The sequence below is a fragment of the Anser cygnoides genome, chromosome 2 (genome assembly GCF_040182565.1).
Source record: "Anser cygnoides isolate HZ-2024a breed goose chromosome 2, Taihu_goose_T2T_genome, whole genome shotgun sequence".
NCBI classification, from domain to species: Eukaryota; Metazoa; Chordata; class Aves; order Anseriformes; family Anatidae; genus Anser; species Anser cygnoides.
Genome location: NC_089874.1, coordinates 7,732,949 through 7,750,670, shown reverse-complemented (window position 1 = coordinate 7,750,670; position 17,722 = coordinate 7,732,949). Strand labels below are relative to the sequence as shown.

The window sequence follows — 17,722 nt, the reverse complement described above, 5'->3', positions numbered from 1 at the left end:
GCCGGGAGGGGACAGGCGGGCGGTTCCAACGCGCCTGCGCAGTGGCCGCCGCCGCCGCTGGGGCCGGAGCGGGGAGCGGCGCCCCCTCCCCCAGCCGCGCCATGGGTGACGCGCTGCGGAGGGCGGAGTCGGGCACTCAGGTGAGCCCCCCCTCCCCCCCCAGGGCCCCCAGTCCCGGGCCGCCGCCCGCCGCCATTTCCCTCAGGGCGGGCGGGCGGTGCGGTGGCTGTGGGGTCTTTGTTGGTCGTCCGTCCCCTCGCTGTGCCCGGGCGTCGTGTAAACGCTCCGTCCGCTCCCCGGGGGGGTGCGGGGCAGGGCAGGGTACACCCGGCTGGCCGCCCTGCCCCCGTGCTTGGCGGTGTGTGAGGGGAGGGGAAGGCGCAGAGCCGCGCCCCGCCGCCCTGCGAAGCGCCTCAGGGTGAGGGAGGCGGAGAGGGGGCGACACGGCGGGAGGGTTTGTTCCACCAGGAGAAGCTCCTGTCACGGTGGCTCCCAGACACTGCCGCCTTCACGAGTGTCTTCCTCGCTGTCCCCCTCCCAAGCCGTGGATGGAGCGAGGAGGAAGAGCTGTGGAAACGAACGAGGAGGATTTGGTTTCAATACAGCGCGCAAAGTGGAGTTGCTTTCGTGTTCTTCAGATAAAAGGGGGTTGAGTTTTGGCGTTTGTTAGTCTTCACTGCCCTTAAATGTTTACTTGTTACTTCGACTTCCAATCAGCACGTTAATTAGGTGGAGATGTGTGTTAGTGTATCATGATATGCTAAGTACAAAAGCATAGAAACATGCATGATAGTAAGTATTTATTTCTTGTTAAAGCGCTCTCTTTTTGTTCAAGGCACAAGTTCTTAAGCCCTTTTGGCACATAAAACACTCACAGCTGCCCAGTACCAGCAAATACACACAAATTAAGGACATGTCTTCCACTTGTGTCCAAGTGGGTAAATGCATTTGTCCACATGAGCAGCACCAGCTGGGAATTCACGTGGCAGAACAACCAGTGGTGGAACAGATGAGCAGACCTGAACAAGGGAAGAACTGACAACCAAGGCGTTGAGAAAGAGTAACAAATATGGTGGAGAAAAATGCTTAAAGCCCTTGAAACAGAACTTCATTTAAAGCAAACTTCCTCAAATAGCCTGATGCATAATATCTGACTTCAGTGAGGGTTAGGCTGAGACCGCAGTCTTACAATTTTATTCTTCAATGTAATTAATGCAACAAATTAGAACTTCTCAGAAAACACCTTTGGTATCTCACAACAAAATAAATGATAAATTGCTAGCATACATCTTCATGCCCAAAGTTTACAAAAGCTCAGAGTGGTTGTAGTGGTTGAAAATTAAATTTTGTCTCATACTTGAGATGTATTTTTGTTTATAAATAGCCTGTAGGTTAGCTCACGGCCTCTAGCAGAGCTAGAGTATTTAATTTGAATTTCTTTAACATTTTAATTAAGTAATATCTCTGACAAGACCTACGTGTATTCTTACATTTATGCATAACTTCATTGAATCCAATATAGTATAAGCATTACAATATATTAGTCAATGGGACAGCCCATATGCATATTTCTTTATTAAAAAGATGGAATTGATAAGCCATAAAAGACATTACTGAAATACTTCAGTCTTGTCAGTCTTGTTGTCATTAATGAAATTTAACCCAGTTGTTGCCCAGCTCATGCTGGATAGCTTGTTTTCTACCACGTGTACCTGTGCGCAGCTTCTTGTTTGTGTAATTGCATTTCTCAAGGACACGTATGAGCGAAGACCTACTGCTAGCATGCTGCTAAAAGGTTATGTTTTGTACAAAAGAAGATGAAAGCATTAAAAAGGAAGAAATGAGCATCTACAGTTGAATTACAGAATCAGTTGTCTCTAATACATTATTTGAAATTGCAGGCTTCTTTTTTTCCTAGCTTTTTCCATTGCAGTGTTTTATCCAGCAGTACAATGTCCACAACACAGCATGAGACACCCGACTCCCACCATCGAGATTACTCTTTAATTGCCATAGATTTTTCCCTCCTCCCACATAGAAGACAGTGTAAGAAGGCAACATGGAAATGCCCTCCCTGGAGCTGAGCCAAGGCAGCTTCTGCTGATTTGGGAGAACCCATATTGTCACTGTCTTCACTGTCTGCAGAGGTGAGGGATTCCTGTCTGGTGCCTCATCTCGGTGCAGCTTCGCTGCCGTCACTTCTGCTGTGGTGTGGACAAACCTTTGTGAGATCTGAAGGAAAATTGTTCGCTGTTTCTGCCAGAAACCCCATTGCTCACAGCGTGACACTAATGAGGCGAGTGCCTTTGGAGATTCTGCTTCAGAACTCGGAAGTAAATACAAGTTTGATAAAAACACAGGTGCACTATCATCAGCAAATTATCATAAATTACCTACATGAGCACTGCTCAGAGTAAGCACCTGTAGTTATTTAAAATGAATGTAAAAACTCATCATTTAAACAACCACAGGTTCATATTTAAACGATAGAGATCAATCTTTTGTGCGTTTCCAAAGCTGGAGCGGTAATCTTAAAGAGGTAATAGTCTAAGAGGAAAGCGCTCTTAGTTTCCAGAAAAGAAAGGGAAAAAAAAAAACCTGTGGGGAATGTATTTGTTAACGTAGGAATGAAATTGGGAGCAGGAGGCAGCATCACCATGTTTTGACCATCCCGTGGGGCCTCGTGTCCCAGCCCAGCAGTGCTGGTGGCACCCGGCATCGCGGAGCACCGCAGTGGTCCTTCCTATCGCTGGGAACCGAAGGGCATCAGAAAGCAGCAGCCTGTGGTGGTTTTCCTGTTTCTCTCGACTTCCAGCACCAGATGAGGGGGGTGAGATTCCCGGCCTTTCTCCAGGAAGGGAAGCTTCTCCTCCCCACAGCCCCGGGCTGCGTGCGTAGGGTCTGCAGCAGTGCGGTTGGTAGTCGCAAGCTCCTAGTTTATGTGCCCTCAGAGACGTTCGTGTGTTCGCGTGGATATAAATCCATCCAGATTTTTACTTTGGTCAGGTCACAGAAGCCTACTGGTTCCCAAAACACTCCAGAGTTCTCCGCGTTTGCTTTGTGCGCTGCAAAAACGTAACAGGAGGGTCTGCAGATCCCGAGCGAGGTCAGTTCGAGTGTTTTATGGCCCTTCAGTGAACATGTCAGAAAACTCCCCTGGAAATGTGTGAACAGGCAAACAAAGGCAAACACATTGACATTTTGTTAATGGAAGGGAATGTTAAAATGTCAATGAAAATGTCACACTTAAATTCCCATCATGACCACTTCAAGTAAATTCAGGGCCATTTAATGGGGCTTTATTCTGCTATTAAAGGCAAACACATGCACAACTGTTTAAACAACTTTTAAGACAATTCAGAGTAAATGCTCCTCATCAATATGGCAGGGAGGAAAGCAAGATAAGGCAGCGCATGTTTAGAGGTTTGTGCCCACTGCTCCTTTCATGACTGCCTTTAAGGAAGATGCAGTAAAAGCAAACAGGATTTTTTCATTTGGCTTAATTTTTTAAATGGCAGCTGGTTGTCTTGGAGAATAAAATTTTCAGCACCAGGATAGGTGCTGTGGGCGTCCTGGTAGTGTCCTTTCCCGTGTGCGTTAATGTACGTGTGGAATAACTGCTCTTGCACAGGGTGAAGTGCTAATTGTGTGCCAAAACTGCAAATAATACAGGTTAGGTGGTCCATAAGAGTCCTGCATACTTTTCAAATGAAATGTACATGGTTTTACTTATAAATATGCAGAGAGGCTGACTCAGGAGACTCATGAGGGGTAATGCTTTGCCTCTCAACCTTGTGGCCTTGTGGAGGTGTGGGTTATTACAGATGCTCTGCTATCCCTTTGTTGTGTCGAATGGCAGCACTGCTCTGTACCAGAGGCAATCCCTCTTGCTAGTTTACCTGTGCAGCTTTTTCTGTTTTGTTTTGTTTTGTTTTGTTTTTCTTTAAGCTATATTTCTCCCAGTGTATATCCACTCCTTATCGCCACTGAATCTGTGTGTTAATTGTTTGTAAGGATGCTGCTGCTGCTGTGCCCAAAGACTGTGGGGGTGCTTATGTATTTATAAAAATGTTTTCAAATCAAACCAATCTTTTGATAGGACTGTCATTGAAAACTCCCGGTTCTTGAAGTCCTTTAAATGTGATTCCCAAGACCCATTATTTTGAGCTGACAGCATGTCTCTTCTATCTTTTTTTAAAAGCTACTTGCACGCCTTGAGGGCAGAAGTTCTCTGAAAAATCTTGAACCTTGTCTGTTTGCTGAAGAAGGATCTCCCGTTCATGGTAAAAATGTATCTTTATCCTATTTATGCAAAAATGTCAATGTAAAAATTTTCTCAGAGAGAAGCATTCAAATAGATCTTTTTACCCTGGATTCAGAATTTTAACTCTTGATGTGATTTTAGGCAAACCAGACAAAATGAAATAATGCAAAGTCATCCTCCTGAGCATTATTCTACTTTAAAATGGTTTATGGGTATTAAAGCACAGGTGTAGGTGAGTAAATACCAAGCATGTTGGTTACCATAGAGTTTTGCAGATATTTGTTCTACATTGTCACTTACCTTTTTTTTTAATTTATTTTAATCAGTGGTCTAATTTTAATCAGTGGTCTTTTTGACACCAGTGCAAGTTTAAAGTAGTGTCTTGTAGCCAGAAGTTTTACAATCAAGATTGGATGTTGTAATGAAAGAAATTGCTGAGCTAAATAGAAATTAACGCAATTAGTAATTTCTTGATTATCCAGGAATTCTGCCTGTTTTTCCAGATTGTGTGAAATTTCATGGATTCTACAATGGAAAAGACTACTCTGATTATACAAAACTAGAAATGCATAATAAAAAAAGGCGTATGAATGGCAAACTGAAAGGCTCATGCTGTGAGATACCACAGTCGTTGAATATATATATACATATATGAATGAATGAATGGGCTTCATATGAAAAGTATGTGGCTGCAGTGGTTATCAGCATACTTGTCTGCAATTTGAATTCCCACAAATTATAGAAGGTTCAGAAGAAATGGCAGAAAAAGCAATAAAAAGAATCAAGATAATTGGATGAGAGATGATGCTTAGTCTACAAATGCAGTCTCTGCGAGACCATTCACATATTATTTTGCAGCACTTGGGAGTACATTAAGGGTTTAGCAATATATGATTCCTGCCCCTAGAAGTTTCAAATGTGATATAACAAAGATAAAGGGCAGAGAAATCCTGGTAAGTCATTGCGAATGGAGGGGAGTATGGAAGATTATTTAAACGCTCTCAGTTCTGAATTGCCAAAAGAAGAATTAAGAACCAGTAGTGAAAATGGTGTAGGCTTCAAAAGGCTCCTGGAGTTGTAACGCGTTTTTTTGTTGTTGTTTTGTTTAAGAAGAAATGTTTTTATTTTAAAAGAAATGCAGCTATAGGAAATGCTGATATTTCAGTCTATTTTTATGTACTTTACCTACAAGTAACAAATGTTTGAGACTGAACTGGGCCTTCTCTGGTCGAACAGCCTCCAAGAAGCCTTCCTGGGATTCAGTAATTGCCCTTGGTGTTGCAGTCAACGGGGTTACATAATTCCATTCCCAAAATGATCAACTTTGATTTTAACGCTATGTAGGTTGTTCATGTCTGTCTAACAACTCTTCCAGAACCTGAGTTCTGAGATGGCTGGAAACTTTCTAGTTTCGTCACTGGTTTTTCCCTGTGCCAACACATACATTGAGCTTGGGAAGCACTTCTGTTTTTCTTCTGCTTTAAACAAATGGCATCAATTATTGTCTGTACTGGTCATGCTTCTTGGCTGACACTAATGGAGTTGCATAATGTTAGCAGAGATCTTTATATGTATAAATGGCCTTCACCTTTTATTTTATTTTTGCTTTGTCTTTTAATATCACAGTATATATATTTATGTGAGTCCATGTGTTATTTTGATGTGTGTTCTCGTTATTGTCTTAAATCCCTGTTGAAGATCTACCTCTCCATTTGTCATGAACTTGGCATTTAGTAGGTCATTAGGGACTACTGGAACACATTGCCCACAAAGAAATGGTATGATTAAAGCAACGTGATGACCTGCATTTTTCTTTTTCCCGATGGTATTTGTAACAAAGCTACGTATATATGAAGTTTCAATAAACCATGTAAAGGTTACATCATCATTAAGTGTTCATAACATGTATGTCAGAATACTACAGAATAGGAACAGTTAATATAGGTAGTGCTGTGATTCTGATTGTGATGGAACTGTATATTTAAGAAGACATAAGTATTAATTACATACCATTTGAACTCTTCTGGAATGGAGGAAAAGTGACATGAGCTTTAAATAAGCTTCCACTGTTGCCAGGCATATTTCTCCTCTGGCCCTGGTACGAAGGTATGGGTGTCCACATAAAGCTCAGCAGCAGTGTGACACCCAGAATGGATTTGGAATAAATATTATGCCTTTCTACCCCACTTACAGATAGTGCAAATATTAGTGAGAGTTTCTGCATGGTATTATAAGTCAGTAGCCCAGTAACTTAAAGGTATTTTATGGTATGAAACCTGCAAAGCTATTGCTGAGTATTCTAAATCGGCTGCTTCTAACTCCAGTGTCAGAAAATAGTTTTACCAACATTCACTAATGTAATGATTACAGGAAAATTTTAAGACTAATGTAGTTCAAACAATAACATGGAAAAGATGACCAGAACTGAGCACAATGTTTTAGTTAAAAATATATTAGTGTTATATGAATATCGAAGTTTATGCAACATTGCATAGCAGTGGAGCGTTGTGCTCTGTAGTCTGCCTGTAGTGGGCCAGCTCCGCTTTGTCTCTAGTTCAAGCTGCTATGAGCCAAGCGATGTGTTGGGTTACTCCTTAAAACATACTTTTTGAATTTGTCAGTGCTGAATTTCCTATGAAATCATTCTGATAATCTATCTTGATACGTTAAAACCTTCACAGCCTTAAGTTATTAACCCAATTAGTTTGTCTTCTCCACCTTTTGCCAAGCTAATGGAAGATCAGTCTACTGGTAGATGAACCAGTAATGTTGGGCAACACCAATTCTAATAAAAAATTTCCCATTAACTTTCTTCCACGTTAAAATGTCTATCCCTACTCGGCCTCCCAGACCGTTTCCATCCCTTGCCAGTATCTCTTTACTAATCCTGCTCTCAAACTCTTTTGACATTAATGGATGATGCTGGTACTGATCACCTAGTTTCTTCCATGACCTAACGTGAGAGATAGTGTCAGTGGCTTTTTGAAAACACTGCTGGCCACACTTCCTCCTCTGCTGTGTCACTGTTTGTCCACCCGGATCCAGAAGGATGAATTTCCCCTCGTTATCTTACTGCTACAGCCTGGTTGCTAATTTAATAGAACCCTGCATTTACAGTTGTTGCTATAAATGGCTTCTGTTTAGCCCCAGTTCTTTTTGTGGGCAGTCTCCTTAATAATCGTGAAGGCACAGAAATCCCCTGCTCCCTTGAGGTTTTCTTACAGTCCAAACTGTTAGTCTTTTTGGAGCGTCAGCATAATGTCCGTGTTTTGGTCAAACTGCAACCCATCTTTTGGGGCAATATGGAACAAACTTTGACAGGTGCTTAGCTGTCGTGCTGTTAACGTTTATAAGCCACCACAAAAACTCTTAAGAATGGTTTTTCATTGAGCTTATAATTTTTACTTAAATAAATGTGTTAGTTCTGCCAATAAAGGTCCCTCCAGTGTTGTTCTGTGCATTGCAGGTCTCTTACGTAATGTGCTATAGGAGGTTATATGGAGCTCCTGATAAAACATCTTCAAACGGATAGAGTCAAGCACTTCACAGAATCATTTTTTTTGCATAATACCAGCTAGTAAGTCAGATCTGCCCGCTGCTGCTTCTGAAAGGGCAACAAAAATACTTTGTTATTTTTTATAAACAAGGTATTTTGCTGTGATGGTAGGTCTAGCAATCTGTATTGTAGGGTGGCCCAGTGCAGTCATTGATCTGGATTCAGCAATGCCACTCAGGGTGGCAGAAGCCTTGTGCTGAAACGTGTGGCAGGCAGAACATACAGTTTCTTCTTTAATGACAGGTGCCTTACACAATTGCTCTAAAATATTTCAGTAGACTTGAAATAGGAGGGCCTACCCAGCATATTTGGAAGGATTTCTCCCAAGCTGGTGTCCTATTGTCACAGGTTTGTTATGTCAGCAGCACAATGGATGTAGCGCAGTAGAGCATCAGCTGGCTGCAAGTGGTGGAGCTGGATATTGCGACTTCTCAACAGGAAGAGAAAATGAAGATCTATGTCATAGGACGTGTAGTCACCTTTCATCTCAAAAGTGGGGAGAGCCATTCAGAACAGATAAATGAAGGTTTGGGAGGCAATCAAGCTTTTTAAATAAGTTTCAAAGTATCAGAATTTCAGGAAACTGGTATTGCAGTTTTGGAGGAGCAGGGAACTTGAATACGGAGAGGCGGGCAGCCCGAGTGCCACTGAAGTGGGCGAATTGTCACATTAGGTGTAAATTCCTTTCAACACTTGCAATGGGTGAAGAGCTTAATTCTTCCTCACCACGCTCTGCCCCTTGTCCCAAGCTGCATGTTGACATTATATGCATGTGCAAACAAGGGCATCCTCTGTGAGTTGAGGTTACCCTGTTAACTCAGGCAGGCACAAACACGTTCAGGTAAAGTTGCAATTAATTCTCTGCTCTTGCATCCTGCTCTGGAAAGCTGTTAGCCCATTGGCACTTCTCAAGGCCACAGAAGTCCATGACCTTCCTATGGCTATAGTTGTGTGATTCTCCTTACTGCTTATATTTACCCTGCTGCCTAAATTCCTTGATATCATAAATAATCCAGTTTTCTAAATTAGAAGTTTGGAAAGGACACCTAATAAATTAACCTTTTTTTTAGAGTCTTGCTCTGATTTTAAGACATAAGAGGCCTTTGGAAAAGGCTTTAGAGTCCCTTGCATTCACATTTGAGCTGGTTTCCTAGTCATGGGTTATGCTTTTTTAATTAACTTGTTAAATTCACGTGATATTCATATTACTGACACACACAGATCAGGCAGTTAGGCTGAGTGTATGTATGAACAGAGACCTCTGCTTCAGACAGCACTCACTGTCTGGAGTTCAAGCAACCTGCGAGACCCTTTCTGACAAAGAAGCAGCTTCTTATTATGGTCTCATAATAAGAATCGGGATGTTGTGGTGCGTGTAGCTACCAAACAAGCACATTGCAGACATGAAATGTTGAAGGACAGCCTGTGCTGCAAAAATAGCTATGCCAATGTGATTTGAACCTCTAATGTCATCTTTTTTTTTTTTCGCTTGTCCTCTACTTTTTTTTCCCTAGTTTTATGTACATAACATAAATAGATGGTTTCTTAGCCACTTTTTTTGTGTAGCAGTTTCCTTTTCAACCTTCATCTACCTGTATTGATAAATGAAATCCAGTTGCCAACCTCTTAGTGGTATCATTGTCCTAGATGCTATTGGCAGGCTTTTTTTCAACCGTTGCTGCCAGTTGATTTTCCTCACTTCAGAGGCCTGCCTTGAAAATCGGAATTTCTCTTGGTAGATGCCAACCAGAATTTAAACAATTTTTATGGCTCTCAAAGCTTTCAAAAACACATTTTCCAATTAGTGGAATAGTGAATATTGGTTCAGTAAACACTGAAATTGGACTCCAAGCTATAAATGGCCTCACGTGACAGCTTGCTTCTTTGTTTTTGAACAGGAGATGTCATTGAATTCCACGGTCCAGAAGGAACAGGAAAAACTGAAATGCTCTACCACCTGGTAGCCCGCTGCATCATTCCAAAGTCAGGAGGAGGACTGGAAGTAGAAGTCATGTTCATTGATACAGACTACCATTTCGATGTGCTTCGTCTAGTGACCATTCTTGAGCACAGATTGGTGCAAAGCACAGAGGAAATGATAAAGCAGTGCCTGGGAAGGCTATTTCTTGTGAACTGTAGTAGCAGCACCCAGTTACTTCTCACTCTTTACTCTCTAGAAAACATGTTTTGCACTCACCCCTCTCTCTGCCTTTTGATTGTAGATAGCATATCGGCTTTTTATTGGATAGACAGAAGCAACGGAGGGGAGAGTCTTAACTTGCAGGAGATGAATCTGAAGAAATGTGCTAACTTTCTTGAAAAGCTTGTGAGGGAGCACCACTTAGCCCTGTTTGCAACAACGCAGACAATTATGCAGAAATCTACAAGCTCTGCAGAAAGCTTTTTTCCTTTAAAACTTCAGCATGAATTTGATACAGACTATAGGCCTTATCTCTGTAAATCATGGCAACAAATGGTAACCCACAGGATATTTTTCTCCAAGCAATTTAATTCTGGCAACAGCAAAGGTTTTACAGTCATTTCTTGCCACCTCAAAAAAAACAATGTTGTAAAACGTTCATTTAGTATTGCAGAATGCGGTGTTCAGTTTTAATTTCAGTTTGTTTTTTAAACGTCTAGCAAATCTTGGTGCTTAAGGCCTGGTAAGCTCTAAGTAGTTTTTAGTACCTTTTAAATGAGCTGTTTGTTGCTGGGTGATTAAGGATTTTTGTTATCATTTTCTTAAAATTTAGCGAAGGGCAGGAAACCTTAACGTTTTTGAATTACTGTTTACGTTCAGTCCCAGCCAGTGAGGAATGTTGGCAATTATTTGTTTGTGCTTAATGCAGGAAGCGATTAAATCAAGAAAATTATAACCAAAGTCATTTAAAACTCCTAGTATCCTTCATTAACGTAACCTTTGTGATATGCAATCAAATGCACTGACTTCATTTCTGAGTCTTACTGCTTTTTACTCCTCTTTTCCCAGGGTACAGACGTAGAAGCCTGCTTTTCCATGGGGTAGACTGCAAAAAGGCCAAGTGTTCACTTTTCATAAATACTGGTCTTGGTTCGTTCCCAGTAGCCTAGGGCATACGAAATGCATTCACAACTCTGCCTGAAGACGAGGATTCGCTTTCACAGCCTGTTAAATAGCAGTAGTCCCGACCATGGTTCTCCAGCCTCACAGTCTCTCTGCTTATTTTATCACGTGCTCGGAGATGCAAGGGTTGCAGGTGTTTTGACCTTTAGAAGGGTCTGGGTTTGAAGAACCTAAAGCTATCACAAAAATGGAACCCTGTTGCCATAAACGAAGGAAAAACAGCTCTGGGTACTTGGGAGTTTGCGCTACATGCAGCAAGCTGTTTAGTCTTTGAAAATAATGAAGGATGGGCTATGGGTTGTTGTGGGTGGTGTTGGTTTGTGTGTGGTTTTTTTTTAAGATGTATGCACACACATAAATTTCTTCCCTGCCCTCCTTCATTATTCCCTCCCACTTCTTTCCCTTCCCCTGCTCACCCTAAGAAATCCAGGAATGCCATGCCTCTGGTCTTCACCAATATGCATTTGCCACATGTAGAACATTTGTGTGCAGGATTTGGCATGCTACGTGTTGCAATTCTGGCAGAGAAGATTCAGAACTTATGGGAAATGCCCTACAGTTCTGGCAAAGGATACCGTATTATTTATTAACCTAGAGTGCCCTTTGAAAGCTTCAAAGTGCTTTACAAGAGAGAAAATTGCACACAGTACATTATTTAATACAAAAACTTACATTAGCTTACAAATTTAAATTACTCAAACAAGGGGAAAATATTTCTCACAGCAATATTCGTTCAGTCATGTTGCACAACACGTTTTATAGTTTAGATTGAACAGATTATTAATAAAAATGCATATTTAAGAATAAGTACCCAGCACAGTATCTTTTTGACGAAGATGCCTTACCTTTTAATTTCCTGACTTCTGAACCCAGCCTTTCCAAGCTGAATATACCTGAATTCCCAGCAGTACACAAGTGGGCTCGGGTGCCCAGGCTTCTGGGTATGGAGCTAGGAATGTGTGTCCATCCTCTTGTTCATGGAATTGGGCATCCGCATGATTTGGCTGGATGTTTGGAAAGGTTCTGGACAGCTGTGCATCCCTCCAGCCCAGGGCCCAGCTGGAGCAGGAGCTGTTTCCAGAGGCTTTGGGAGGAGCATCAGAAAAGTCAGTTCTCACTGAGAAGTGCTCCTGGCTTCTACAACTGCGTTTCTGGGGAGCTCCTGACCACAGGTTGCGTTCAGACCAGTGTCTGATGGCCAGTGATCAAACCTATCCTCCGTGCACTCATCCAATCCAATTTCAACTTACTTATCCCCTTGGACTCCGCCACATCTCTTCAAAATTAATTCAGTTTAATTATTCTTTCTGTGGGAAAACTTCCTTTTTTTTGTCTCATCTCCAACCATTTGATCACTTCATGGCTTCGGTTCTCTTCTTGTGAGCCATAATGAGCGAACGTTCCCTTTTTAACATCTCCACAGAGGTGATGGTTTTATTGACTTTGTCATTTCATTTGTGCTTTCTCTTCCATCATGACCATTACTTATTCAGACCATTACTCTTCCATCATGACCGTTACTTATTTCAGAACTTGTGTAAGTATACAAATACATAAAAAGCAGAAAACTTAAACATTCATTCTAGTCTGAAGCAGAGTTGGTTCTTTTAATATGAGTGAACGCTTCCACTGGGAATTATTATACAGACATACCTGCACTTTTTAAAAAAAAAAAAAAAAGAGAGAAAAAAAAAGAAGATGCAAACAGAACTACAGACCTTTTAAAAGTGAAAATTACACAACTACATGATTTCTACTTTAAAAAAATCAACAAACCCCTTTCTATCAGAGTGCAACTCTGCTGAACATAAACTGCTTCATAAAATTGTACTTGCTAAAATATGTTTGAGAAAGAAAACAACAACAACAACAATGGAAATGTTCTGGTATTCCCATCTGGAAAAGATAGCTTTTCTATTATTCACAATCTAGTTCATATTTTGCATTGTAATATAAAATAAATGCATAAACTGAAATGAAGCCAAAGTTCTAGTTGATCAAAAAGAGTTTACCTCAGGAAATTTTGAAAATTCACAGTTTATTTTACTTTGAATGCAGGCAGATTTTACAGCTTTCTGTTGATTGTAATATTCATGCTCTGCACATTTGCTTTAGGTACACAGCGAGCCTCGCTTTCAGAGATGCAGAGCATCAGCATATCCCTGTAAGCTTGCAGGAGGGATAGGCAGCGTGCAATTTGGGAGCGCGCTGACCTTATGCTCCGCCAGAATTATGCTATTTGGAAAAACAAACCTTTAGGATATAAGTCTGAAACAGATGCAGTGATAAAGAACCTGGGAAGCAGCAATTTTTGTGCCTTAATTAACTGTGGGTGTTAAAAATGTTTATTTTTTCACCGTGTTTTTAGCGGAGAACTTTCTCCTCCGAAGTCTCCTTTTTCACCCGGACCTGTTCCCACCCAGTCTCCAGCCACCTGCGGAGCCTGCAGTGACCTGTGCTGCCGCAGCTCAGTCTCCCTGCAGGGAGGGAGAGCATTTGGGGTGAGCAGGTCTATGTCGCTGGCAGCCCTGCAAAAGATAAGTGCCGCCGTGCATTGTTAAGATGAGAAAAGAACGCATATGTACCCAAACTCTAATTTATCCAAGTATTTCTTAGAAATGAAAATCCTTTCATGTCAGTGTCATTGTACTTCAGCTGAATGTTGTATTATTACGGCTTTTGTAGGCATAGGAACTTTTTACATTCCTTAGAATTCCTGTTTGTTGCTTCATATGCAACATTGAATTAAAGCAGCAAGCCTCAAATAAAGAGGAACTAGTTCACCCTTTTTTCCCCATCCTTTTATAATGAGAGAGCTTTTTACCAAAAACAAATCAAGGCATTTTGCAGGTTTTCTATTTATTTTTCGGATAAACCTGTGTTTTTACAGACACCTGAAAAGAAAATGTCATTTCTATATTCAGCAAAAAGTGTTTTGCATTCCTAGACTTTTTAATAGAGCAAATAAAACACAAATACCAGTTTGCTTGGTTTAAGTTTCTACTTGCACATAAAATTGGAGTTTCCTTTTTCTTACATAACTGATGCCAGCCACTTAATTTTTGGTAGAGTCTGGAAATGGCACAAGACAAAGGTTCTCGTGTGGAAACATGCCCACAGTTGTGCTTTTACTGGAGGCTAATGGACAAAGGCAGAAAGCAATCCTGTTTTGATGGCCGCTGGACGTAAGGCTTGGACCACGTCCTGGAGAGGAACGTGACATTTTGGTTATTTCCAGTGCCTGCTGTAATAATAGTCTCTTGACCCTCTTTATTCAAATATATTTTCCTACACAAATATCGTACTGGGGCAACGGGCAACGCCGTTGTGCCAAACTCAGTCCCCACCTCGGGGGAAAGCCATGCCACATCGCCGAGCTTGGGCTTATGTAGGAGGCTGCAGCAAATACTCAACGGTGTAAGAGCTGCAGACAGTTGTAATGTTTCCAGCAACTACAGAATATCAGAAGGCTTGTGGATTTTATAACGAGGGGGAAACACTGGAAGAGCTTGGGAGCCTTTGGCAGTGGAAAAATCTTTCAGACTGGGAAGGGAGCATCAGTGCAATGCATCTGCATGATCTTCTGGATAGAAAACCCCGATGCCCTACAGCAGCCTCTGAAATTAAAAGTCTGGCCATCTCTGAGCCTGAAAGAAGACAGAATAGCACTGGGCTATGAATAATGTGCAGTAAGACAAAAAGATTCTTAAACTGTTAACTAACACGTCTAGCATGGTAATGCTCTGAAGTACAAAGTTGGCCAGAGTTGACCTGCAGGTTCTTCCAACTAAGAGATGAAACTAGTGATGTAGATGCTGCATAGCTTATTTATAATGAAGGTAAAACAAATAAATAAATAAATAATTTTTTTTTTTAAAAAAAGAATGCTGCTCTGGACCCAGAAAGAATTAAATGTAAAAACAGATTTTTTTTATTTTTAATTTTTTTTCATTTTGTGATCAGGAATAACTTCTCATCAGAGTAGAGGCTTTTGAAGAAACATGGCCATGGCGTTTCTTAGGAAAAGTCGGGCAGGCCTCCTTCTCCTCTCCCACCCTGCTTTGCATCCTGCCCCAACCGACTGCTCCGTGTACCCGTGTGGGCCCCAGTGCTCGCGGAGAGCAGTGACGAGATGTCAGCGCCTTGCAAATGCTGGTGAACGGCCGTGTTCCCGATCTTGGCGCTCTTGTACTGCAGGACTTGGCACAGCCACTAGACTTTATAATTTAAACCATTTGCCGGGCTTGTTTCTCATGCATCTAACCAGGCCCGTGCTAAGGACCTCCTCTCCCTCTGGGGAGAGATGGAAGAGAAGAAATCTTGATTCCTGAGTATAAGAAAGTCAAGATTTTTAGGCTGTTGCTACAAAAAGAGACCAAGCAATGCTGTGGGATTCCTGGCAGTGGCAGGTAAACGTCAAGGCCTCAGAGGTGGTTTGGTGAAGGTCAAGGGATGGACTCTACATCGCCCTTACCAGCTGTCCAGATTATGAAGAGGTGAATAGGATTTTTAACTTGGGATATCTGCGTGTCCTCACGTTTCAGCGTACTGCCAAGGGAGCAGGCCGCGCTGCAGTGGGCAGTCCAGTCTCTGAAGGGCATCTCCAAAGCTCTGCTTAGACCCTGTCACTGGCAGAGCTGTCTCCAGCCCAACATCTCCGTGAACTCCCACCATCCTCCTCCCTCATATTAATGGGAGTGCTGCAAAGGAGGTGGGTGAGCAGGCGTCACATCCAGTGAAGAATCCTTTTTCGCAGAAGTGCATGACTTGAAGTGTCACCCCACGTTACAAGGCTGTGCTGCACTTGGACCACGCAATGGATGGGTTGAGAAAACATGTTGGTGGAGATCTCGTCAAGGCAGGTTTCTGCTCAGTAAAATCTCGGGCAGATTTGATGGCTCTGAAGCAGATTTTGACTTGCAACATTTCAGCAGAGTGCTTTTCAGATCTGTTAAAAAGTGGTTACAGAAGTAAGTAAACAAAGCACCACGTGGCACGCCACAATTACAAGGCACAAATAAGATTAGTCCCACGATGTGGCAGAAAATGGCATTAACAGCACCAAAAAATTGACCGTCTTCCCAGGGAATATCGAATGGGATTTTTAGGCACAGAAGTCAGTATGTCCCCAACAAGGTAAGGCCTGGAAACCCCTCTCAGTGCTTTGCACGGGGGCAGTTGTGCCAGCCCAGCTACGCAGCATCATGAGGGGTTAGTTCGGTGAATATCAGCAGTGTGCAGCCTGCTGTGCTCCCCTGGCCTTCCTCAAAAAGCAGCATACCCTTACTATTTTGGTTCAAAGGTAGGATATTGCCCTCCAAGGAATGTATTACCTGTAGCAGCGCCTGTATGAGGACACAGGACCTCGGGAGGGTCCCTACGTGTTAGTCTGAAGGTTGGTTCACGCACTGCCTCGCTGCTGTGAAAGGCGACGCAGGGGAGGAAGGACCCAGCTTGTCCCAGGCAGCGTCACCCTGAGCCACCCTGACTTGATGGAGGTCTCTTCTCTTCCACGTTCAAGACACACAGAAGGATAGCTGGGAAGAGGCTCTGGGGTATGAAACTGCGAAGAGGATTTTACCAAAATTGTCTGTTGCAAGGCTGAATAATGAGTAAGAGCTTCTTACTTTCTCACCCAACGAGCTTACCACCTCACACAGCCACACCACCCAGAAGTTTACTACTGCCCAGGCTAAGTAGGGGAGCAGGATGGGAAGGGGCAAGGAAGAAGGGAGGCTGTTGTGGGAGCTCCTCTAGGTTTTCCTAAAGCCTAGGAGAAAGGAACGCCATGTGATTATCAAAAGCTGGCAGGCAAAGGGCTCAGTTTCACTCAGGAGCCTGTAGGAAATGCCCACGAGGACAAGGAATGGCTTTGCTAGGAACGGCAGACTCTAAAATGGCCAGGAGGCTGCAGGAACAGCGAATGGACACCATGAAGAGGAAGATCTGGCAGGAGAGGACATACCACCGGAGCTGCTGAGCTGCTCTTCTGAACCCTGCTGAGCCTTTCCTGGTGGGAACAGCAGGTTGCCACTCAAATACACGTGTATTTTCATCCACCAGAAAAAGTCAAGTCGTTAATAAAATTTGTGAATAACCTAAGCAAAAGATACAGACCAACTGTACAAGTAATGAAGCTACGGAAGCCAGTAGACCCAGGTGCTGAAATAGGCCATGCAGTTAGAGAAAGGGGCTCACTGTCTTCAAAATCCATGGAAGCACTCAAAATATGATTATTCTAATCTTCATCGACCCCCTGAAGGCACCACTGATTGCTAAATGCTCAGCAAAGGTTTTGTCTCCCACAGTGGCAGGGGAATAAGCGGGACACCCCCAGACTCAGAAGGTAAATCCTAATGCACCTTGTTTTCATTATACCCAATACAATAGCAAATCAGCCCTTCCTGGTGGTGGAAACGGGAATTTCTGGCACTTCTCAGATCTTTGCTGCTTACAGATCAACACACACTGATGTCAGTAAACACCCCCGTGACCCACCACCAGCGTGAGAGCCAAAGGAGCACTTCGCCCCAAGGCGCCTGCTGGGAGGTCCTGCATGGCGAGGGCAGGTTCTTTTCCTCTCCTCTCTTCTTTTGTCATCTCCTGTTGTCTCCTCTCCTCTCTTCTCCTCTCCTAGAGGACCACACTCAGACATGGTGATGGTGCCTCCTAACCTCATCGCTTGTCCCCTCTTCCCCCAGGACATCCCCGCGGTGCAGCAGGCCCGGCAGTACCACGGCACAAAAAGCACCAAGCAAACCCCTTTCCCTCCTGTTACTGAAGTTGCTTAGCTCTACAC

At 42.8% G+C, this 17,722-nt stretch overlaps 1 protein-coding gene across 1 annotated transcript; it reads left to right on the top strand.

Annotated features, from left to right (window-relative positions):
- Positions 1-12,628, top strand: XRCC2 (X-ray repair cross complementing 2). Its single transcript, XM_066991130.1, has 3 exons — positions 1-140; positions 4,202-4,283; positions 9,719-12,628. The coding sequence occupies exons 1-3, from the start codon at positions 102-104 to the stop codon at positions 10,432-10,434; spliced, it is 837 nt and encodes a 278-aa protein (XP_066847231.1). The 5' UTR covers positions 1-101; the 3' UTR covers positions 10,435-12,628.
- The last annotated feature ends 5,094 nt before the right edge of the window (positions 12,629-17,722 follow it).